Source organism: Zophobas morio, unplaced genomic scaffold (genome assembly GCF_036711695.1).
Source record: "Zophobas morio isolate AGI-343-1 ecotype UQ-CSIRO unplaced genomic scaffold, CSIRO_AGI_Zmor_V1 ptg000012l, whole genome shotgun sequence".
In the NCBI taxonomy this organism is placed as follows: Eukaryota; Metazoa; Arthropoda; class Insecta; order Coleoptera; family Tenebrionidae; genus Zophobas; species Zophobas morio.
Window position 1 is genome coordinate 25,524,872 of NW_026972117.1, and position 26,612 is coordinate 25,551,483.

Here is a 26,612-nt window from a genome sequence, read left to right on the forward strand (position 1 = left end):
TAAGTTTTGTGACGTCTTTTTGAAAGATGAGGGGGAATATACGTCAAATGTCATGTCAAACATCAGTTGATAGTGCAAATAGTACAATTAACTACCACATGGTGGTAGTTAATTGTACTATTTAGCGGTCATCTTAAGCTCCCACAACCTACTACTATACCAGTTTTTAAGCGCCCGTTTTATGAAAATTTATGAATGGAGTTGAAACACCTTACACCTTACTTATACCACCGTGATGAAGACCATGATCATTCCTAACCTCAATTTTTTTGACAGCATATTTGGGTACCAAAAATCTGAGTGGTTTTTTAATTTTTGAACAGATGATACAATAAACCTAAAATTTAATCGATTAGAGCTGACAACGTGAAAAAGTCAATCACACAACAGTGAGCAACGCCAATTTGATGATTTTTTCAATGGAAGACCCGTTATATAGTTAATTATTTCCTAAATTCTACGGAATTCTGGTGTCTCCGGTAAAATTCTGCGGGCTTATATCTTGAAAAGGGACAGATATTGAATTTCTGTAAGCGCCAGTGTCTTTACCTTGAAGGGGTTACCTACACCTTTTAAATCACAACGTAAATTTTTTCTACTGATTTTTATTGAATATTTCTATACGTTTTTATGATATATGTGTTGTATTTCATTTTGAATTTTCCATTTAAAATGCCTATAAAGCAAGTCAAAATTTACAATAAAAAGCATTCTTTTCAACCAAAAATACTTATTTAAGACGACTTGTGCTTTCTATATTAGCTCCTTTCTGGCTGAGGGTCATTGTATCCAATATTCGATTTTATGTGCTCTCTGTGATTCATAGACTGGTTTTGATGGTAACTAAAATTTTTTGTTTTATTAATAAATAAATACAACGTGACGCAAACTATTTAACATTTTCAAAATTTCAGGCTCAATTTCGCGGAACAAACTTTAGATCATGCAGAGGGTGAATTTGCTTATTTGTTCAAAAAATGTGTTCCAATTTAAAATTGGTAAATTAGCATATGGGATGCGCAGTACATGCTTTGTTTTTAATATTTTTCTATTCTGTTCTTGAAATGGTTTATTGATGTATCCAAAAATGGAATGGTCTAGGTTACTTAAATCTGGCTATCGTGCTGACCAAGAAATATGTATTACTGAATTGTACCATGAGAAGGGCGCATCTGCTAGAAATACATATGTACCTGGATTAATTTTTCATCATGCAGCATATTAAGGGCAGTCCCTACGTTTTTTTCATTGTGGAGTGTGTAATACATATTCAGCATATCTCCATTATTAACAGACTTAATTACCTGAAATTTTAAATGTAACTTTTCCACAAATATCATTTTATTTTATTTCGGTGAAATTTTTCATCACATATTTTTAAAAATCTACATCTCAGTTATTTATGTTCAGCTTATAGAATTGTAGACTACCCAAACTACATTACCGACAGTTTTCGTTGAAAAAATTGCTTGCACCGTAGCTCATTTTCGCTGAAAAAAAGTGCAAGAGTTCTGCAAGCTGAAAACAGTGGCGAAAATCGTGGTCGGAAATTTCCATAAATAACTTAATAATATAGCAATAAATTTGTTAATAATGTGGAAAGCTAACGTTATTTTATAACTACATTGTAGTAAGAACATTTCTGTTTTTGAAAATAATTTCTGTTTTTATTTCAGATATTATGTTTATATGTGCTTATATGTATTTTATTCATGCAATTTTGCGACAAGATGGAAGTTATGATATGTATGTGTACAAACTAACAAATGAAAATTACAGAGAAAGGACAAAGGTATAATTTAACTATAAAGTTCGTGCTCTCACTATAAATGAAATTGCTAATGACAGCCTTGGAATTTATTCTGGACTTTACATACTCGAAACATGGAATCACATGAAATGACCCTTATTCTATATATTTTACTGATAAAAAAATATACAATTATAGCTACGTAGGTATATTACTGATATCTGACTTTTGTTTTTTTTTTTTTATAAAACAGCAATTTTTTGAACAATTCTTTGCAACGAAATGATGTGATTACTTTATATCGCCGAACAGATGTAGTAATAAAGGCGCGTGAATAACTGGCGTATCGTTCCCATTGATTAGGAAACATGTGTTTAGAAGATGGTGTTACAATATACTTTAAAATCGAGTGTGACTTATTCTTGTTGTATATTTGTTGTCGTTCCGCGAAGGTGTGTGTCTTAGTGATATTGGCGATTTTGGGGTGTTCTATTCAATTTAAGCATATTGTGAGAATCAACGAGCAAAAAGTCAAATTTATTGTAATATGTAGTTCATCTAAAGTTATAATTTTGAACATAGCGGGTGCTTTTTGAGCTGATTTTTATTTTCTATTGAAAACCTTAGTACAATATTTAATGTAATACTTATTTGTTTTTATCATCATCTTGCCACACTGGTTTGGATTGAGATGTAGGTATGATATTTTTACAATTTGGATGTAAATCATTTAAACAGTTCTATATTTCTTACAAACTTATCATTACACTACATCTCAAACACATTTGATAATAAGAAAGATATAGCTATAGAATGTGGAAAACACCGACCCACTTACTATACTTAGTCCTATCAATTTCGAAAATATTATGTGTTAATCTCAAAGACAAAATACAGATGATTCAATTATTATTTGTTGTATCAGCACTTTCTACGATTAAATTAAATACATATTGTCGCCCACAAAATAAACAATTCTTATAATACTATCGGCATGAATTTCGTAATAAATGCCAAAGTTCTTTAAACCGATACGAAGTGTTTCTATAACAATTTTTTCCACTACTGTGAGACTGTGACTAGGAACAAAAAGTGTTCAGCAATGTCAAAAGGGTAATGGGGCACTCTTTCATGGTAGATACAAATGGAATCTAATTTGCTCATAAAATTTCCTTTTGCAGAACGCGTGACTGCGTAAGATTAATAGCGGAATGCGAACGTCGGGCAAAAGCTTGAGTCCATTATCCATCCAATGCACATGATACAATTAGATATTCGCCACGCTTTCCATAAACGCGGTCGAACTAATATCACAATTTGTTGATAAATTTTATCCGACAAAGATCTAGAAGTAAACGATTGTTATTAGAATCACGAGGATAAGTATTGCCGCATTATAATGAAATATTATTCTTATCTGAATAGGAGGAGTGTAACCCATTCGATTTCCACAAAACTTACAAAACAATAAATTGCTATCATTTATTATTATTATTATAGAAAAAATTGTCGATAATCATGACCGACAATAGGGTCATAAAAGTAATTGCACAAGTGATGCTATTGTGACTGTATTTCTACATTTGATACACTTTTTCAACATCAGTATTAATATCACTTGAAATATTCTGTGAAAATTAAATCATACACTTGCAATTTCTGTAAACGTTAAAACCGGTGAAAAATTAAGAAAAAAATATATGCTACATGGTACATGGTAAAAGGGTTTTAAAAAGTGGTTAATGCCAATATTTCTGTTCACACAATCAGTAACTTCCAGATAATAAAAGTGCTTACCCCATATAAACAGAGTAACAGTTTAATGTGCAAAGCAACGAGTGGAGCATCGAGCATTCCAGTCAAAATGAATGAATTATTCAGGTTGAAATCAATAAACGTATTTGTCCACAAGTCACATTCAGTCAATGACTCATGTTGATTCATAACAGGAAATTTGCCCCAACCTCATCAAAGTGCCATTTACTGAAACACGCAATTAAAAGACTGTCAAACCGAGTTCATAAGTCTTACAAAATTGAACAATTACTTTTCGAGTGCCAACTTCTCTTGAGGTCTTGAGACAAATTGCTCTTTGATGGTTGCTCCTCCACTGATAACATCGAGGGCTATTGTGAATATTTTTTAACGTCTAAAGAATACCGCTAATGATGTTTGATGCTCAGAATAAAGTAATTTAAGTAACGGTGTGCTACAGGAGGAGCCGCTTTCGCATTTCCATAAATAGTCATGTAATTTTTGCAGTGATTATAATATCCGAATTATTCCTTTTATGGGGCTAATCAGACATCAAAGATTTATGTGATGTAACGTAAGGTGAAATATTGGTTCTCATGACCAAGATGAGACCTCGCTGGGATTTAAAATTATTGAATGGTCAACGAGATTTGAGATAATCGGTTTCTAATTGAATTCAGAATTTGTAAAAAAATGTTTAGCTGTGCAATTAGCAATTACCAATGATCTATGACAGCGTTGTAGAGATAGCAGATACTGATACTAATAATTTATGTAAGATACATACATGTTTAGTGCAATTTTTTCTGTTATTACATTAGACCATATGAACGAAAAAATACTCCCATAGTATGCCGCGCAATTTATTTTTAAAATAATGATGTTGGCAACATCAACCCGTTCTTTGTACAGTCTGAGTTACTCTCAAATAACTTGGTTAATAGTTTTTCGTGTTGTGTTCACATCTTAAATACTAATTTTTATAATGATGGTTCATGTAACCTTACCATAGCTACGTAAAAAGGCACAATAAAGACACATTATATAATAAATAATGACACCACTTACATAGTTTTTTAATATAAATCAATTACACCAACTTATAGTCGTCCACAAGCCCATTGTTATGGAGTCAAATTCTTCAATAAAGATGGTCATAACAGGGGTAATATAAACCTATCTCGCTAATGTTAACCGGTCACTAATGACATTCATTACTCGCCATCACAGATACACAAAAGTTTAAAAGACACTAATATGTACGTATAATTGAAAAAACGCTGGGACAGGTCAAACATTTTTTCAGTGTATATTAAAATTAATGAAAATTTATTTTGAGGTTACGTTTTAACAACTACGGAAAAATGCTGGCGAAACATAGTTGACAATGTTATACGAAAATAATCATTTTTCTTACTAAACTGCAATAACCTTTTACAAAAGTTGTGTTCAATTACAAAGTAGCAAAAAAGTTAACGAACAACGTTAAACTTTCTTTCTAAATTATAGTTTTTTGATATATCATTAATTAATACTAGACATTAATTAAACTTTCAAAGACAAAACTGTAACATTTATACTTTCAATTCTTAAAAATCAACTAGTTTTCTGTACGCAACTAGTCTCTGGTATTATTTTGATAACACCGATGTTCAGAAGGAGTATGTCCAGGGTGACTTAAGTCATTGGAGTCAGATTAATCAGCGCAGTTCGGTATCGCTCTTCCACAAGTTGCTTTCTACAGTTACAAGTTAAATGTCTGCAACTAAGAGTTGCATAATACATACTCTGATTAGACTAATTAGAGTTATTTGCGCGCTACTTTAAATAGTAAATACTTTTACACAACACACTCTGAGATTATATGGTTAAGAAGTATACTTTCAATCATGCAAAAGTCAATAAAAGGTGAAAAAATCATTGACATAACCTAGACTCACTCTCGCTGAACATCTGCTGGTCTCTCTTTATAACTTGATAGAAATTCAAATGCGCAGGGGTAAATTTTATTTCAACGGTTACATTGTTTGAACAGAATATGGCAGAAATTACTCTATCAAAAACATCCGCCAAAATAACAATTTAATTATATGTCTCCCACATAATAACGAAGAAAAAATCTTAGACATTACTAAAGTATAGAATCATCACTAGACAATGACATCAATTTCCGTCTTTTATTTTCTGAGCAAAGTTACACAACCAAGCAAAAATGTTACCTCGAAAGTAATTGTTCTTGTTCAACAAACGGATTCCAGCAAACTTTCTACATTCAATATTAACATCGATGAAAAATACTCAATAATTACTATCTCCATATGCGACGTACCTCCACAAAACTACCCACTTTTTAATTCAAGTGATTTAAAGAGAAACGTCCACACTGTCACTCAAACACATTATCTTTACTTGCCAAGGAAGTTTTTATCAGTACCTCCTCTGCAATTTGTTAGAGTTGGCGACAACATAGTCAACAACAAAGATCCCTTTAATCTATTTTTAATGACTATCATAAACAAGTTGCAGATTATTTTAACAACGGGGTAATGATATACAAAAACAAACAATAGAAACATAAACACAATTAAACAAGCAATTAAAAAAAAAGGTACCGTACCTGCAGGTACTTGCCCACGTTCTTCCTTCCCACCGGCGTCCTCGAAGCAATTCCAAGCGAAGTGTGCAAGTAAGAACCAAGAGGTTTCGGGCTGTAATTACCACAATCGTCACTGTTTTTCATACTGTCACAAGTGTCCGCTTCCCCGACACTCGAATTATCACACTCACTATTCACATTGTCTCCGTTAACGCCATTCGTACGACAAAAACACGTCTTACTTCCGTCATTGCAACAGTTATCATCTGGACCCGAAATTTTCGGCGTTAAACAATCGTTCCTCGCGTGTAAAAACGAGCCATTTCGGACAGGCTTATTCCTATCGCCGGTTGATATGACCAGTTCAGCGTCAGGAAAATTCGAGATCATCTTCTGCACATTTGGTGATATGATGTCCAAGGATTCGTTGCTCTTGTTTTTTTCCGGCGAACGGAATGATCTGTAAATGGAAGATCGGTGTGTGGTTCGTTTTGGTCCCAAGGTTTCTTCTGAGCTGAAAGTCCTGTTGAGTTCTTGATCTGGAACGTTGGCTAGAATCTTCTGTACGCAAGGTGAAAGGTTCGCGAAGTTGCTTACTTGAGGGGATCTTCGTGGCGTGCTCGTCTTCACGTCGGCTTCTTTCTGACTCTTGTTATGTTCTATGATGGCATCAAAAGCGCCCATAATACTGGGCATCAGCTCAGTAGGCGCTCCTGTAACAAAATCCCGAATTATTCATCTTGGACGCAATCGGTAGTGCAAACAGTGTTATCGTGTGAATCACGAGGAGGTACTAAATAAACGAAAACTAAGGAAAATAGACGTCACTGATACGGAACGGGAAATTTGGGAGATAACCTTGCAGTATTTATTATCAAACTTACGTAGTGGGGAAGTGAGAATCGGTATTTCTGTTTGACAACAAATGTCACGTAAACTGTTTGTAGGTGGCAAGTACATGAAATTATCAAGCAATTTATAGGTCGAAATTAATGTGTATATTACTTTCTTATACATACGGATGGAAATCCCTTATCTAGATAAACGAATATAATCGTGTATAATCGAAGTATGTATAGATAACATTAGAAAAACAAAACGACCAATTACAATTTTATGTTTATGGTTTAATTTAAGTTTATCGTAACGAATAAATTAAAATAAAAAGAAGTAAAATCCTTTAACGTTTTCAAGACATAAATAAGAGTTAATACTTAAAAACCCCTGACACAAAAAAATAATCCTTAAAAATCTGAAATTGGTTAAGATTCGCTGCGGCGGTCGACGCGCGAACCGAGCTGATTCCTGTACACCAAGTGTGTTATAAGTTGATGCTCTTGCAGTGGTTGAAATGATTATCATCAAACATGGTGAGAACCATTTCGATTAAACCAGCTTTCAAACAAAAGGCCAAAGATATCGTTCATTTACGACTTTGACTTCGTAAACATTTTATAGCGGATCTGTCATAAAATTCAATAAATACAACAATGGTGCGTTACACAGATCATGTGCCGTATTGAAATGATTATTTATTACTCTTACAATACGAGAACGTCTTGGCGCGGCAAAATATTGCATTAATGTTTGTGAAGTAATTGTGGTCAAAATCAAGGTGGATTCATAAACCAAAAATACAAAAATATGTTCTTTTATAAAATGTAAATGGGAGTTACCATGAAAAAAACATTTGTCATTTAACTGTTGAAGGGAATGATTGGATAAATTTTGGTTAGCGTTCTACCATCTACAGGATAATATTAAATCACATATAAAATTTGACAATAATCGGTTCAGTAGTTTTTAATGTCTAATAAAAAGCGATACAGACAGACAAAAGACAATTGGAAATGACAGTCCAATTGTTTCGTAGTATTGGGGTCATGAGACGTCAAAAAAACATAAAAGTAGCCATTTGTCCGATGGATCTTATTACTACTTATTATCATATTTTGCGCTATACATTTATATTCATAAGCCAAGATATTTTGTAACAAACATTTTCCTCAACTTTTGATACTCTAGCATTTTATAAAATCCACTTCATTAATTATTCATAAATTGAACCGTTACGTTTTTTTTAAATTATTCTCAAATTGTCGAATTGAACTGAATTACCGTGAACTCTCTTGAATTTACTTTAAATTAGCAAAACTGAACTCGAATCATTGGATTTTTAATACAGAATGAATTGATTATTACGGATTAGCATTAATGAGATTTTTTTTTAATAGGTCGGTGTTACTATCAGTAACCGGTTTGAATATTTATAGGGTCAAGTTTCGCATATTTCTTCGACTAATATTTTAATTTTACACTATTATGTCATGGTTATTTGTCGTATTATCGACAGTGTTAAGTATTATGTCACTTTCTACAAATACACTGAATGGCAGAAGTTAACGAATATGTCCTGCATACATAGTTTACGATGAAGATTTTGAATTATAAACGAAATTAATAAATGAAAAAATACAATGGACTGCGATTATTATAAAAAAGACAACACAAACTATTCAAATTGAACTTCCAACCGTTTAAAAAATGCAGGTACAGTTAACATGCTTTAAAAAAATCATATAGTATACAAAACTCACTTGACATGCACCTTGTAAACTTAACTCAGTTTACATATACCTAGTAAAATTTTACAGGTCCATTATGGCAACAATGGACAGTAATAATCCTTGAGGTTCGGGTCCATAAAGCTCACAATAGCCAGTTTGACTTATGGGTGCTTAAGTCATAAAAGTTTTACAAGGTGTATGTCAAGTGAGTTTTATATATTTCGATATAAGTTCCATTTTGTATGCCATATGGTAGGTAAAAATAAACAAATTCAATATGACGAATTGTTTTTCCCTAAAATAAAAAAAAATACTTCCAAAATATTTTCTTCCAAACTTTCTATCAAACTTTAAATCTAATACTACGGTGTTGTCGGTTTTACGTTCATGGTAGAATGCAGTGTTGGTGTTTTTTTTAGTCTTGAAATACTTCAACAACAAAACAATCTGAAACTGTCACTGTTCCTCTTACATTTGATGTGAAGACCAAATTACAGTGGAGTAGAGTGGGCACGATCTAAATTCAACACAATTTTTAAATTTAAGGGATGGGCGCACCCTCGGAGCCGCCCGTCATCGTTTTCTAATCATACTGGATTTTTCTACTTGGGTATTTCCAGTTCAATAGTTTATTCATTATTGACAAGTTAACTTAAGGTTGTGTTCCCTTGTTATTGTTTGCGATTTAAAAAAGAGTTATTTTCAATGACAAAGTAAATAAAACCACCTCCTCAAGTGCGCACGTTACACTACTGACTGACAATCACTTGTCAGATTGCGATGACGATGACTCACCATGTTGAATTTACATCGTGTGGACTCTATAGTATATATCATATTTAATGTTTCTAACTGATCTTTAATAAAATAAATATTAACGCAAAAAAAATTACACCTACCTAAAATTACTAGTAGTACTAGTAGTATTTTCTTTTTATTCTAAAATTCTATGAACCTACCACCACTTACCCACTATTTAGACAGAAATTCTGTTATCTTTCAGGAGAAAATGTGCAACACTCCAGCAACTTTTTCAAACCTTATAGAACAATGACAATTTATGAATTATTTCGAATTTCCCGCGCAAATTATTCAATAACACAACACAATGCAAGGTTATATATTGACTTTTCAAGACGTGATGAATTCCCAGCACGCAAAGTATCTAACAGAGGGGGATCTAATTAATGTATCAGACAGAGTAAGTAAATTTTACATTCTTAGCATAGCTCTGATGACGCATGTTATCGTCGAAATTGTTACTATAGCGACAGTACGCTCCAAAGTATACTCAACCTGATCTAAACAAACCGTGGCCTCACCTGAGCTGAACCAAATATCTTTTTACATTTTTTTAAATGAACTGAATATAAGAAATTAACGCTTATATAATTTGTTTAAAAGTAAAAAGTTAAGTAAACCACATTTGATTTAGATTTCGTTCATCGTAAAATAAAAATCCACCAATTTATCGCTTTATTGTGGATTTATAGGGTTATTGGTGCCTTGCTCTTTTTATAACACACTACTCTACATTGTATAAAAATAAAACTAAAACAGCGATAAGATTATACATAATTTTATATTTGTGAAATAATTCGGGGCAATTATTTTTAGTATCAATTTCTAATTTAATGAATGACTCCATCAACGTAAATCAAACTCCAAACTCAATAAACTCGTCTGGAATTTTTTGTAGTTTAACATTTTTCCATAATCGTGAAATCTAAATTCCACTACCGCATAAAGGGAACAAGTTTATTTACTTCTCGAGCGGTAACAATTTTATTAGACACATAATTTCCGAAACTAATGAACCGATTCCTTTGAAATTTGAGATATACAGCAAGATTACCGTAAACATAGTAAATGCTAATTAAAATTGGTTTTTTATTCCTCCAAAAATGTGCTGATCGATTTCAAAATATTTTTAAATAAATCCCACAGTGAATTGCAGCAATACATTATTTTATAGTAATCCTGATATTTTTAGATCACCCAATTTTACAGTTTAATTCAGTGATTAGTAAAATCAATGTCACTGTACCATAAATTGCATAAAAATAAAACCAAAATAGTGATAAAATTATACATCATTTTATTTTGGCAATATAATTCGTCTCAATTTCTAATTATGAATGATTCTACCAACGTAAACTTGCTAAACTTGAATGGAATTTTTTGTAGATGAATATTTTTCCATAATTGTGAATAACAAGAAAACTAATTGAAAATAATTGAAACTGAGAAAATGCGTCACCGTTCATAAACAAATACATTTAAAAACATGAAAGGTATGAGACACATGGCGGCGCAACATTTGTATAAAAAGTATTTTTAAACAAACATAAACATCAACTTACAACCTTCATTAAAGGCGAGTTAGTTGTTTTTCTTGTAAAATACCACGGCTTGTTCTGTCTAAAGTTAATCGCCATTTTTACACGGTTTCCCATTAAAATGGTGCAATAATTTGTGAAAACGTGACCCTGGTGCCTACAAGTGCTAATGACACTTAACAAGATCAAATTTAGACCATGTAAGAACTTAAGAAGTCAAATAGAATTAGAAAACTTAATTGTGCGAATTAAAAGTAGTTTCCGATGGTAATCGAGTTCAAATTAATTAAAAAGTTAAGCTCGTATCAATTAAAAAATAACACCACTTGTTACTATGAACTTGTTAGTAAATAAAGAAATCATGTCACACTCCATACCTTCCTTGTAAAATAACAAACAACAAGGACATCCACGTTGGTTGCAGATTCTCCGCTACATACCAGTAATCGCATTGGTGTTTATGAATAATGGGCGATTATGCACACACTGGTATTGAATTTAAATGTAAAATTGTAAAATGTTTATTGCTTTACTGATTACAGCAACAAAGTAATAATAAACACTTCCAGCACTATAACATCACCGCCGAAGCTGTGCATGCATTCACACAATGAAACACGGATTCCGCTTGCGTCAAGACTAAATACAAAATCGCGGCAAAAATTTTGAAAGTTGACTCAGCACAACCTCTTTTCCTAGAAGTCTAGGTAAAGATCCCTCGCATAATTTTCGTGGAAACAACAATCTCCCATTAACCCCTGGCCATACCTGAACCCTTATTAGACTCGATTTTGGTATACATCGCAACCACCTGTTGTCGAACCATCAATCGTCGCACACGCCGTCCTACGCCATCGTCTAACAGACAACAGTTTTATCACACCCAAACACTGTACAAGGCTAACACCAACTGATCCACCAGCACCAAGCTGCCAGCAGCTAGTCCGTGTCCAGTTACCAGTAGCAACTTTACTCATGTATGAATCATACTAATGCTCGATTCTAATTATCTTCAATTCTCGGCTCGTCGGGCCACGAGTTGTTCAACTTGCGTGTATTTGCCGAGGAAGCTCCTGATTTGTTTGTCTGCACGAGCGGGGACCAACGGCGGCCTTTGATGAACGGCTCTGCTTTGGTGGAGACTTCTGCGAATTGCACATTGGTCTGACATTGGAAGTTCGGCTCGGAGCAAAGTTTTTGCATTACTGATGGCCATTTGCAATGCGTATGGGCCCCGTGGTGTGATTACTGGTGTGTGCTGGTTCGAAACTGAGATTAATGAGGTTGTTTTTGCGCCACTTTAGATGCTGAGGTGGTTTTAAGTAGTTTTTTGCAGAAATTAATTTTCGACTATTTTAACACGACAATTAAAAGATTTTCTCAAGAAGTGGTGAATATTATATCCAAATTGTTCATTACGTGGGTGATCTTGCATCAGGTGCAGTACAGATAAATTAGGCAAAACGTTTGGTATTTATGAATGCTGTAGGAAGTATCCAGTGAATATGTATTTTGGATGCAAATAAACAGCGTTAGTAACAACCCAATCACATTACAAATTATAACTTTAGTGTCAAAACCCCCCTAGGAAATAATAATTTTAGACTTAATTATTTACACTAAATTAACTACAAAACTATACACGACTAGTTCCATTACGCTACTATATTCATTAAATTAGTTTCTGTGCACAAACTTCGTATGTAATTAAATTAGAGAAAACAATTTGTGTATGAACTAATTATTGATGCACAATCAAATCCTTTAGGATGTAACGAATTAGCAGATTAAAGCGACTAACACTAATTCATTTTTGCAAAAATTTCAAATTTTCGCAGATTTTTTCAATTATGTGATAAAAAGATTTTGTAATATTTAACAAGAACTGGACAAAGACAAACTGCTCCATTACCAATGGAATTAAAATCATAGGCTAAAAAACCTGCCTAAAAGTTGTCTATCCGCCTACAAAAGTTAATTTTAGATTTTGAATAAGAAAGTAACGGTGTTATTGCAAAATGTCAATGTTAATGAATTTTAAAAAATGACTCACAACATCATGAACATTGTTTCATTAGATGAATTACGCATTTGTCTCTTAAAGAGGTTTATGTATCGAAACTGAGTTCTCGTCGCTGCAAAAATTTATTAGTTCGATCGACAACCCATGGAGATTTTTTTATTTTCAAAAAAAAATTGCTTTAAATCTGAGAATTCAACAATGTGAAAGAAATTACACAGATATTTAAAACTACGAATCACGTCCTCTGATATGCGACAAAATAAGTATTAAAAAATTGATCCAAGTTTGTTTCGCGAGAACTCGCCCTTGAGTGCACAATGGAACCCCGTTAATTAAAAATTGTAGCAGTTTTTTTTTTGTGACAACCTTTAGATATTAAAAATATGCATATAGATAATACCATTCTAACAAGTAGAGGACGCTAGCCGCTATGTCATGGAGAGTGTAAAAGAAAATGATAAAACTTGGATTTTTTTTGCGAAAATCTGGATGCCTATGGAAAAACTCAAGGCAGATTTATAAACCACAAGTACAAGATGTGTATGTTATTTCACAAAATTTAAATGGCGTTCACTAAAAATTTTCTCAGGGGACGTCATCAATTTATTTGTGGGGACGAAAAAACAGGAAGGTAAAAATTAACTCTTTTCCCGGATCGGTAAAAAGATGTGTACATAATGTATTCAACTTGCGCCAATATTAAAAAAGTTTATTTCGGCAGAATTTCCCTGACCATTGAAGTCTTTAAAAATTTAATTTTGCGATTTTTTGTTTTCTCATATAATTTTGGGCGATTTACAATTCCGAAAATTAAAATTTGGATCGAAGCTGACAAATGCACCAAAAAGTCACCTACCTTGTTCTGTTCACCTCCCCGGTTTAAAAGTTCCGTAGATCGCATGCACAATTATGAATCACGTGTCCAATCTCGCGCCAACACTGCATGAATCATGTCACAAAAGATGGAACTACGTTCACCTAATGTCCACCTTCTCAATGTTACCTCTACGAGAGTTTCTCGATAACAACATAAACCCCTAGTACTGGGGTTTTGCTTGGTACTATGGCGCCCTTAACGGAAAGTGACCGAAGTGCATTTGTCAGCATTCCGCGGGAGAAACAAACAAAATTAAAACAAAATATCCAACAAACTTCGAACCGGAACACATATATAAAGTAAACGCCAGTGACGAAAATAACGCCCCCGCGGCTTACGAGTAGCGAACGTCGGTCCACATAAGTGTGGACAATATAAAATACATATATTTAAAGCGGACAACCAACGGAAAATGTACTCTTTTAGTAACATACTTAACTTCGAGTGTTTATGTTTATACTTCAAAAGAATTCGACCTTAAGCACGCTCAGATTACAAGCATCAGCGTCCCCATGCAATTGTGTTATAAGAAAAGAAAATTATTTTATCGTCATTTAATATAGGCGCGTGGGACATTACTGTAATTTTCAAAAAAATGGGGTGAATCGTTCTTGATTTGACTAAAAAAGATGAAACTACGGAATTGAACTGTAGATCTTTCGTCTAAAAATCAGATATCCCGCCACTATTAAGTTGTTTTTTTAAACAACAATAATAATAATAAAGAAAAACAGGGTGGATTAATAAAGTACAAGTACAGGAATATATTACTTTATGAAATTTAAGTTCGTTTATTGTACAAAATTTTGAAAGGATGTCATCACGTTGTTGCTAGGGATGATTAAACAAATTTTGGTGAACATTTTGTCATGTATACTCAGGATCACGAAGCAATGCGTACACGTCATGGATGACGTAGATCCGTTACCAACACTAAATCAAAAATACGCGCCGCAATACGTGGCAATACGGATCAAAATCGATCAATTTGGGGGAAATTATATTGGTACGACTGATAGCGAAACATATGCTAAAGTTTTATCGATTTCACAAGTGTCATTGGTGTCAACTTTGGTTATGTTGTGTTATTGTTTGATTTTTCGCGTTTTTCTACTTTGCTGCTCGTGTAATCGTATCAGTTCTTTTCAGAACTATAACAGTTCTTTATAGAACTCCAAGTTAACTGTCCTGTACCGTGGTACGTGTCGCTTGCTTGAACGTAAACATTCCACCATGCCGAAGCCCTTGCACAAAGATGTAAAGCAAATGGACGATAATTTAGTGGACTATTTTGCTAAAGAACGCGATAGCGGGGAACCTCTTTTACCACTAACAGCTGTTCAAGACGTAAGTAGGTGTATTTTATTACAATTACTAATGCAGTCACATTGTACAGAGGATTGCTGCTGCTCTGGGTGTATGTGTGCGAACAGTGAACTCCGTGGTACAACAAATAAAAACCGGAGAAGGTGTACATTCTCCCAAGAAATAGAGACCCCCGAACAAAGCAAGTGTGTGATATTAGCACTTCGGAGCAGTGTGCTATTCGAGAATGCTTATATGGAATGGTCGAAGAAAGTATGAATTTGATGCGCACGCCTTATAGATACTAACGACTATTTTACAGAAATACATGTTACACGATCGCCATTAATTGATTGCTTGAAGGAGAAACATATATTTGAGGGTTCTGTGAGCTCGTTAGGAAAAATTTTACATTCTCAATTGGGTTTCGTTATTCGCCAACCAGTGTACGGAAGCGTCTTATGGAATTACAACATGTTGTTCATGCAAGAACCAAATTCTTACGTGAATACATGCACAATCAGCAGAACCCAAATTCTTTGCCATGTGTATATCTTGATGAAACATGGATATTTGAAAATGGTTCGGTAGTTAGGTCATTGCAAGACGATAGTGTCATAAGTATCAGGATGTTCAAAATAGAAGGGAAAATTTAGTAATGTGTCAGTTTCACGTTAGTTGTTTATTCTTCTCACTATATTTTAGGTATATTGTATTACATGCAGGTACAAGCAATGGATTTATTGATGAAGCAGCGCTAGTATTTTCTTCTAATACCAAAAATCCAGACTATCATGGCGAAATGAATCAACAGAATTTTCTCAAGTGGTTTCAATTGCTCATGAACCTTGAAGAACCATCACAGATTATTATAGACAATGCAAGCTACCACAGTACCTTTGCAAACAAATGTCCCAGTGGTTCATGGAAAAAAGCAGAAATTCGTGAATGGCTTTAACAACATGACATAAGTTCAGATTCACAGCTGTTAAAAACGGAACTTCTTCATTTGGTTGCACAGTAATGCATATACTATTCTCTATCATTTCATTTAAAATATCATGTTTTTCAGAAATAAACCTTCAAAAACGTATGTTGCCGTGAATTGGGCCAACAGAATGGCCATAGAGTATTGCGATTGCCGCCATATCATTGTGTGTTTAACCCTATAGAAAATACTTGGGGAATTACTACAAATTTTTATTCCAAACACATTGGGCGTGATGGTTATGGTCAAAAAATTCCGTGGAAATGTGGAAAGAAGCGTTAGCACATGTCACGCCCACAATGTGGAAAAATACTGTTGACCATATGAATAAAATAATACGGGAGTGGTGGGAACGGGAATTAGTATTTGACCGTGAAGAGATTGCGCCGTTTATAATCGACATTAACGAAGATTCACATTATAGTTTTAGTGATTATGACAGTGAAGATTCTAATACTGCAGAGGGCATTCAGCCACTGTAACATGTAGGTTATTTTCCATTACCATCCTAATTGATTGTATTAGCGGCATGTTCTGCTGATGTCTTTTATAATCACACTATCACTTCACTGGCCAAATATACAAATCACTGGTCAGACGACGACGTTGTGCAACATGCATACTTATTATTGTTTATACTTTACTTTTGTATCTATTCCATGTCAATAAAGTAACTTATTCTGTAGATGTGACGTGCCTATTGTGGCATTGAAGACGGTAAGCATATTTCTCTAACTTGAAGCCTGTCACAACTGTTCAATGCTGTCTGTTTGAGACGTATGTTAACATTCTCGTTGGTAGCTTTAAGTACAGTATGAAGCCTTGTACCACCCTCCAAGTATGTGTTTAACACCCAATCGTCAGCAGTTTTTACCAGCAGTCAATGCAAAAATGAACGTTCTTAAAGCCAGTCATTCACGTTCCAACGCCGGGGTACGATTGTATTGGATACAACTGCTGTACAATTTTGCTGAAAAGCAGCAGTACACACACGTTACGACCTTGCAGTTAAAAATTTGCGATCGTGGTGGCAACATGTCCGAAGAAAATGGACTTTTATACCTGCTTTCACGGTTTGTATAACATACACTGTCCCCACACGATTAAGTTTCCAACCAATACAACACGATTGTACTGCTGCAGACAGACTTGTTCACCAACCGTCCACATCCAACCGATTTGCTTGATCGCATACACAGATGTTCGAAAACACTTCAATTTTGTCATATCCTACACAATTGTACCGCGGCGTTGGAACGTGAGTGGCAGGCTTCAGTGACTAGGAACACGTGAAAGAGGTTACAGTCGTGATCTTTCCTGTGCCTGAGTTTGTAATTCATAGCGTCTATGCAGCCTGCAGCATGCCCTTGTATGCTGAAACACTGCAAGTGTAGCTTATTTCTAAACTGTTGCTTCACACTAACGGTCTTCTCATGCTATAATCATAAATAGAACAAACCAAAACAATAACAAGCCGACATGTTTGTTGACAGTTTTCAAACCGATTCATTTGTATAATAAACGTGGTAGACGCATGACGTCATACAGAGTCCGTGACGTGTACGCATTGCTTCGTGATCCTGACTATACATAATATTCCTAATATACATACAAACTTTAACAATCGGTCCAGTAGTTCGCTGATTATTATTTGTCTAATAAAAATCCGAGCAGACGACGAGACCTATTTTTTCGTATTCTAGGGATTATGGAACGTCGAGAAATTACAATTCAATGTTGTAACAATTTAGGTTAACTCTGTAGCGTCACTTATATGTTAAGTAAATTTTTAAACTTTACTTTACATTTTAGATCTGTCATTTGTTTATGTTAACAATTAAATGAAGTTGAAAAATTTCGATAAATAAATGTAGGCTTGGCTTTAGTTTTTTTGCTCGTTCGGATTAATTGATTTTGTCTTTTTTAAATTATATTTACAGAGTGTTTACAAATAACATGCCGGACTTCATGGAAATAACAGATTTTTTTAATTAAAAAATTTTGCCGCTTGTAAGAAATAATGTTCTTAACTAGTAATTTATTTTTGCCATTAAAATTTAACTAAGTCACAAAGACGTTAAAACAGGTCTCCATTGTGCTGTAAACACGCCCTAACCCTTTTGCAGAAGTAATGCGATGTATGAATCATTTATACACACTGTATAATCCGGAATTATGTACAAAGATAATTTTTTCGTGATCCCGGTTTAATCGGTGGGAATTCATACCAGTTTTTCCGATCTATAGTACCCATATTTTTCGAAACCACAAAAGTCTATGAATATGTATAGTTTTGCCTACTTTAGGTTCGTGTACAGGAAATCGTTATTTCCATGGTGAAGCTTACTAACCTCAAATGTACACCACATACACCACTAGATAAAATATTGTAAATTTTAGTAAAATTAAAACAAAAATTGTTCTGCAGTTAAATATCTCTAAATAGATAGAGCATCCCTCGCCCCGTAAGCACAATAAAACGTGTTTAATTTCTCAAGACTCTAGATAAATCATAAATTTGACTTTGCGAAATTATTTTTTTGTTATGATAATCCCTATAAATTAGAATAAATGATGATTTAATGCATAAAAAAATGTTGCTTCATACATGATTTTTTTTTGAGACATCCTGTATAAGCAATAAAATTTTTAGAAGGGGTAAATGGATCCTATTACTTTACTGACATTTTGAAACCTAAAAAAACCATTACGAATTTTTGTAAACAATTTAACAAAATTAAACATCTAACTGCTCTAAAAATGCGAAAATTATTAAATGTGAATTTGACAAAAAAAATTGGTCACAACGTTTTAACTAATAACACAAATTTGACAATTTTTGGATGATTCCAACTCGTTTGTTGTGATCCCATTCGGTAAAATCTAGATTCCACTATTGCATAAAAGAACCAAGTTTATTTACTTCCCGGACGATAAGAATTTTATTACGCAGATAATTTCCGAAACTAATGAACCGATTCCTTTGAATTTTAGATGTTCTTTAGGATGATCGTAAAATGACTAATGCTGATTAAAAATTTGTTTATTCTACCCATAAAAAAATTGATATAATTCAAAATACGTCAATTTTGCAATACATGTTTATTTACTTAGTTGTGAATTGATAGTACACTAAAATAATAATAATAATATTAATAAATTTGGACCAGCAAATTATTGATTTTCATTGAAAAACACTCCTGAATGTGTTTATTTTTTGCAAGTGTTTCAAAAATTATGAACTCGTTTATTTATTTTACCTCAAATATCTTCTCTAATATTTTTAAAATTCTGAGAACACATTAATACGACATCATTAATGCTGCACTGTAGATATAAAAACTGATATTTTTATTGACACTCAAAAGATAATTGCTTCATCATAAAAAGTATTTATTTTTTTTTTTTTTTGGAAAATAAAAACCGCCAGGGAAAAATACTATAGAGCAAAACTTCAAAATACTTCTCCACTGTTAAGTGTATCAGTTATATGAAACGTAATTCCCCTTTGTTTAATTTTTGCGTGACCCTAATTGACCATATTAGTAATCAAACTGATAAAAAATTAACAGGATTTAGAATTTCGTGTTTCGGTATCTAATTGTGCTTTACGGTCAAGTGTCAAGGCTATTTGGAGAAATTGAGAGTAGTAAAATAAATGAGGCACATATTTCACATCTGTCTATTGAACAACATAAAGAAAAAAATTACTACGTAATCTTGTACGACTGCGCTTTATGGGGCTCCTGGGATCTTATTAGAATCTCCAAGCATAAAATAAAGATAAAAATCACGCCCGCTAAAATGAATCACCTGTTTGTGTATAAACTAATCATTATTTTGCTTTGGTATTTCCTGTAAATCATACTAACACTGCTAACACACAAAATAACGTAAGGTATAGAACAAAATCACTTGATAATCAATTTCAAGTACCAAGATTGTTTCTTACTTGGACTATTCTATTACATTCAAGGAAGTCTTTCTGGCAGTATCAAGCAGAGGATTCTCCTTTATCAAATTTGTTCATACATAATTTTCAGACGCACTATTGAATAAAAAAAACCTGCATGTTATTCAAGGTTTTATTGCAGTCAACAATTAAAATTATTCACATATGGCGGATTCACTTATTACCTGCTGATTCATAATGGTAACAAACAAAGTTTAAGATAGCACTGAAAAACCAGTATTTGATTATAAAAAGATGAGTCTTGTAAACGACAGCACCACTCGATGGTTCGTACAAATTGCGGTGTTGATTGTTCTTCAAAACGGGAACACAATTTGAAAATATCACACTTGAATTGTTTTTATCCACTTGCGTCATAATTTGCTAACACTAACAAATAAAAATTAGTCGTTCTCACATTTATGTATTATCTTGCTGCGACAAAATAATTTATTCAATCCATAAACATGTTTTAAATGTAAATGTATTTTTTAAATATTATATTATCGTAATCTGTCGTGTAACAAACGTTTTAAATAATTCAAAAATGAAATATTTTTCTCTAAACAATCTGTTTTGCGACATTTCCAACAATATCGATGTTGGGGAGAATAAGGAGAACAAAACTTCCCACAGCGACTTGGTCGTAAACAGGATTACGTTAAGTAAATCGCTGCATTTTGGTATTGTCCTCTTTCAACTTTAACCAAATCCTCTTTTCATTCAACAAAAGATGTTTCATGAATTTTCCAGTAATCTATTTATGCTTTGAAATTTTCCACAATTCACTTAATTCCATTTAAATTCTCAAAACAATTAGGGGAGTAATTTTTAACATATAATTAGTATTAATTTTTCAATGTGACACATCAATTTTGATCCAATTAAAAGTTCGCAGTTCGGCTAAAAATGAATTAACATCCTCTAAAAGAGTGTCATTTTTCAAATTGTGTTATTATTTTCAACTAGAAATTTCTTGAATAGTATATTACAATATACATTTGCTTGAACAGAGAAACTTTCGTCATTTCTAATAGATATTTGGTATTCAGTTCAGTGGTTGGATGGAAGAATACAACTTTATCTTTTTTCTATTTCCTGCGCCTAAGGGAAGTTCGTCCGTTATTCTTGTAAATTCAATATCTACTTCTCTTGGGGAAAACGTTGTGGTGCCTGATAGATAATCAATATGACGTTTAACTTATAGAAAATACAACAGCAGGCAACACAAACGTCAAAAATTTCAGAAATCTTAATCGAGTGAAAAATTTTTTAGAACACCACATACGTAACGTAAACGTAACAATTGTAGGACGTTTGCTTACAACTAAAATATCTATTTTCCATGTGTATATTTGCACTAACCCAAATAAAATAGCACATTGAGTAATAACTTGTATATTAATTTGGTAAGTGAAAACAAACAGCTATGATTAAATAATAAATGTGATTAGAAAAATGGTTGTCAGTTATGTTACCTCATCGGATTGCAATATTGAGTACTCAATATTTCATTTAGATAGTAGATAGCATAGCCGGAAAAGTCAACTCTATCTACGTGTGTGAAAAAAATATTGATTTAAATTTCAAAACAGATTTTGCAATAGCAACGAAATAAAATTAAATAAATCTGCGACGTTGGCTCCTATTCTATCCTATAATTTATTAAAATAACACCAAGAATCGGCTTCTTCAAAGAATTACATTCCCTCTTCACGGTCATTGGTTAATCCACGTAAAAATGCTACAATTAATTAATTAACCGTTATTCATGTGGCATATTACTTAAAACTGAGAATCCTCCTATAAAGGTTAACAACTTGAAGTCACTCACCGACAGAATTATGTAACCTAAGAAGCAATTAAATTATTTTTGTTGTCCGATTTGCTTTACGTTTAACGGTATCTGAACTACGCATTTTAAATGAATACCACTATACTCTTCACTTCTTAATAAAATAAAATATCTGCAACAACTGGCAGAAAAAGCAAAAAATTTCACCGACGGTGACCAGCTCGCATTACATAACGCCACCGCAGTGTTTAATTAAACGTTAATAACACTTATTTGAACCATATGGTTCAGAAATTAAAGTGGCCCAATGTCAACCACTCCTCATATATGGCGCAATAATCAATCTCAATGTGGAAATCATTCAGAAACCTTCTTGCTCCGGGCGTCAGACTTTCTGTCTACAAGAAGACTCCATCAAATTTTTAAGTCTAGTATCAGTTTATAGCGTGCATTCACCGCTGACTTGTTCTGAAACAATCATTGTTCAATAAAATCTGTTACATCGCCGATCATATTCTTTACGGCCATTATTCGTTATCGTTTTACGTCGTTCTTGTATCTGTTTAATTGAAAAGCCACGTTATAAACAACAGCCCCAGTTTGTCGCCGGCGGGAAAGGTGGGTTTAGTGTCGGAAATAGATTTATTACCACAAAGATATCTGATTTTAATAGGTACTACCTTTGGGGGTGTTATTAAATCTCTGGCGTATAATTTAGCCTGGAATTTATCATATTGAAGGTGCTTTTATTATAGGAACTGTTAGAGGTTTAATGTGGATTCATAAAAAAAGCGGGGATGAAATGGATTGATATTGTGTTGTTGGTGGGATTTATTATCTTCCTTTTGAACGATACGTCGGAATGCGAGAAGAAATAATTAGCTGCTGTAAAATGCGGTCACTTTGATCACGTTGAATAGGGTGTTTGGTAACTTTGTAGTCACACTGCGTGTAACTTCTTGAGGCATTTATTACTATCGGATGATTATTGACACAACATAGTAAACGACATGAGCACCTAATTAACGACCATATTATAATTTCTGCCATTTGAAGATAAACGAACGTGACAACTGGAGCTTTACAACCAATTATTGCTTGGATTATTGAATACCGGGCCGTGGATTTAAAGTTATGATTACAACCACATCATGTGGAAAAATTTTTGACAATGCTTTCTTTAACTCAAGAGGTAGAAGTGTATTGTGTACAAACAGTTTTATTACACGGTTAAACATGAAATCCCTGAGTTTACATGTAGAAACATATGGTATCCAACCACGATGTTATGTTTATAAAAGTTCCCACAATTTATGGAGAATATTCGGCTCAGTTTCCTTCATTTCATTCTCTTACATTTATCTACTGCATTTATGGTTTGGATAACGATATGGTATAAGGTTTATTGGCGCCTTGAAGTTAGGTGGACCGAAATACGCTGAGGAAAAAATTAACTACTTTTTTGTCAATACACTGCATACACAATACTCTGCGAATTAAATAATCTCTTACTCCAAAAGTGAATAATAATAACCCCTCCCCTCCTCCCGCGGAGTGGTATTGGGTATTTGTAAATAGTACCTTTGAAGAGTTTTTGAAGATATTTAGATTGCTCGTACTTTCAACAGTTTTTAAGAAAAAAAGTTAGAAATACGTCAAAAGTTGCTGATTGTTCCATGATAAGACCAAAATTAGACTAATCTTCATTTTCTTATTGTTTAAAAAATTTTACACATTTGTATGATGTTTATTTACATATAATATTCTTTATTGTTTAGAGAAAATGTGTATTTCAAAAACTATTGAAGATATTAATATTATGTAGGATTTGTTAAAAAGATCCTTAAGATAGTTATCCAAAACTTAAACAAAACATTGTTCGAAGGTTATCACGACAGAACTTCCCTCTCCTTTAAAGTAAAGTCCAAAAGATCTAGCTTTTTTGAAAAATTATACAATTTGGTTTTGCGACAATTTCTTTGCGATAACCGCTATACGTCAACAAGGACACGTATATCAGTTGGGATTAGTGGAGTGTAATACTAATATTAACAGTATTGTATTCCCAAATTTTCGGGAAAATGGAGCAAGCCATTCTTGATTTAATCAATAAAATAAACCGACTCATTGATTAGCTTTTTTTGAGTCATCCTGCAGAAGCAATTCTAAAAAATATTAATGCAATGATAAATGAGTATAGGCTCGTCATATTTTACACATTTTCGATAGGATTTGTTCGGCAAAATTGTGAGATGACGTCATCAATTTTTTAGGGAGGAGAAATAAATGTATTTTGAATAAAAATTTACCATGCTTAACCTTGAAACGTCTGCAAGATTTCAGCGTATTCGGTTTTGCAATTTCAAAATTAAATTGCAGAATGTTGCTATACAATTTTTTTTCCAAAAATCTGGATGTCTCGAGTAAACACACAACAGGTTCATAAACCACACGTCTAGGACTATTTATTTTACAGAACAATCGGTCCAGTGGTTTCGGAGATTATCTGTCTAACAAAAGCAGATACAGGCAGACAGATAGACAAACAGACAGACAGGCAGACAGTAGCAAGTAGCAACTCGCCCGATAAACTCATTACAGTACTTTCTTCTCTTAAAAATCGAAGTAAAAATCATTAAAAAAAAGTTTGACGTCAAAGTTCAAAAGGGGATGACGTCATAAATAAGTGAAGTACATATTTAGAAATAATTGACCTGATTCAGCGTTTTCGACAAGTACCATTACTTTTGCAATTATTGAATTTATTCCATAAAAAGTTTCCACACTGTATATTACTTCATATAAATAAAGATGAGTAGCACACAAATGTGATAACTTGTAACAGGTGGAGTGTCAAAACCACAAAATGTGTGTGGCATAATTATGGATCCCCTCTAATTTTCGCTGAATCCATGGTCCACTCGGTTTAGCTAAACGGCTAAAATTATCAAATACTTTAATTATATTTATCATAAGTAAACCGTTTTCAAAATGATCAGTACCCTTTCATATATACTGAGTAAGCCATTAAATGCGCGGTTCTCGATATCTCATTAATTATTATTATTATTAGCCTCAGAAAAAAAATTAAAGACTAAAGCATGTAATGGTAGCATACACGTACCTAATATAATAATTATTTTGAACTACTAAATTGGTCTTATGTTATTAGACAGAACTTCCTTCGCCCTCAAAGTATAATCAAACAAATCCAGTCCTTTAGAAAAAAGTGACCTATGAGCGATTCGAATCCGCGATCTTCGCATTTTTAGCACGCGTCTAATCATCTTAACATTCTGAACCAACAGCGGTTACTCAACGTCCGCTTATCTTACTATAAAACATTATACAATTTTTACTTTTTTTCGAAATATTAGACGGCTTGCGTAAAAAAATCAAAGTGGATTCATAAAGCACAATTACAACTATTTTATAAAATTTAAATAACATTTACTATGCAAAATGTTGAGGTGACGTTATGAAATTGTTGATGCCGATGATTAGACATGGATTTTGGTTAGTGTTGTACCTTCTACACGAGATGCCTAAAATGTCCAATAAAAATTGACAGACACCGGAAAAGCGAAACTTCTTTTTTATACTATCAGGGACGAACGGTCAAGAAAACATGAAAGTGGCCGTTCGTTGGTTGAGTTCTATTACAATGCCTCCTTAGCTTCACGCTGGGCAAATAAAAAATTAAGTATTCTCATAGTTATTTTTCGTGCTAAGAACTTGGACAGTTGTAATGAATATTTGAAAAGATATGGTCAGCTTTATTCTTATTCTTCATAACCCAAGATAGCAAAATGTGAAATAAATCCTTTTGTATTACAATGCCAATCAATAAAGTTCAGGCACTTCATTCATTTCACTAGCATTAGTTCTAAAACAGTCATTACTTATCAATAACCTCATTTTTTATAGTTGACATTTTTACTAAATACCTACGCATCTTTTAAAGATTAAGTCTTAAATGTCATGTCGGCAGGTGTTCTGTCTAATGACAATAAAGCTTCGACTATATTCAAATTCTTGGCGTGACAGTAAACTAGTGCCCGAAATTTATTGATTCGCGTAGTACCATTAATGTTCTTTGATGTCTTTTATTGGCCCGATCAATGTGACTTCTAAATTCTAAACATAAATAAGGAACATATTTAAAAAAATCAAAATTTTAAATATACATATATCAAATTGACGAAGGTATTACATAATAACAATTAGAAGAATGTGACCTAGATGGCTCAAAAAGGAAGTAATAAGCAACAAAGAATTTTTCTTTTGAAAAAATGAGGGAGTAATAAATAAAATGCGAAAATAATTTATAGCTGTTTTAACACAACAAATATAATTTACCCAGAAATTTCGAGGTACTAAAATCAGCAGGTGTAATAATAAAAATATATTGTTTGTGTATTTTAAGGAGACAGCGTCTGACCATTACAAAGATACATTATATCCTATACTGTAGAAACTGAGGAAAATTATCAAAAGGTCATCTCCAAAAGCTTAAATCACAGTACATTTAAAAACAGTTAAAAGCGGGTTTTACACAACATTTTACGCAGTTACTTAATCGTAAAGAAAAAAAATTATCAGTTGGGTCGCATTCCAAAGTAAACTTCTAAATAAATACTTAACACTCACTGTAAATAATGAATT

General features: G+C 33.1%; 1 protein-coding gene and 1 long non-coding RNA gene across 8 annotated transcripts in view; one reads left to right on the top strand and one right to left on the bottom strand.

Moving 5' to 3' along the window:
- The window catches only part of LOC135128111 (uncharacterized), a 101,758-nt gene that overhangs the window by 21,708 nt on the left and 53,438 nt on the right, over positions 1-26,612 (bottom strand). For 3 of the 5 annotated variants that reach the window (XM_064054962.1, XM_064054964.1, XM_064054963.1), the window contains exon 2: positions 6,123-6,814. In XM_064054962.1, coding sequence (XP_063911032.1) covers positions 6,123-6,814 — 692 coding nt within the window. Of the gene's footprint in view, positions 1-6,122; positions 6,815-6,985; positions 7,087-11,775; positions 11,964-26,612 lie in introns of those variants that run through there. The other 2 variants (XM_064054960.1, XM_064054959.1) reach the window with 2 other exon arrangements.
- On the top strand, positions 14,785-16,885 carry LOC135128108 (uncharacterized). 3 transcript variants are annotated; one of them, XR_010280328.1, is made up of 6 exons: positions 14,785-14,913; positions 15,057-15,254; positions 15,304-15,485; positions 15,535-15,885; positions 15,938-16,232; positions 16,285-16,885. It is a non-coding gene; the product is annotated as an uncharacterized LOC135128108 (long non-coding RNA). The 3 variants fall into 3 exon arrangements; XR_010280326.1 differs by having other exon boundaries at positions 14,785-15,254; XR_010280327.1 differs by having other exon boundaries at positions 14,785-15,254; positions 15,535-15,867; positions 15,918-16,232.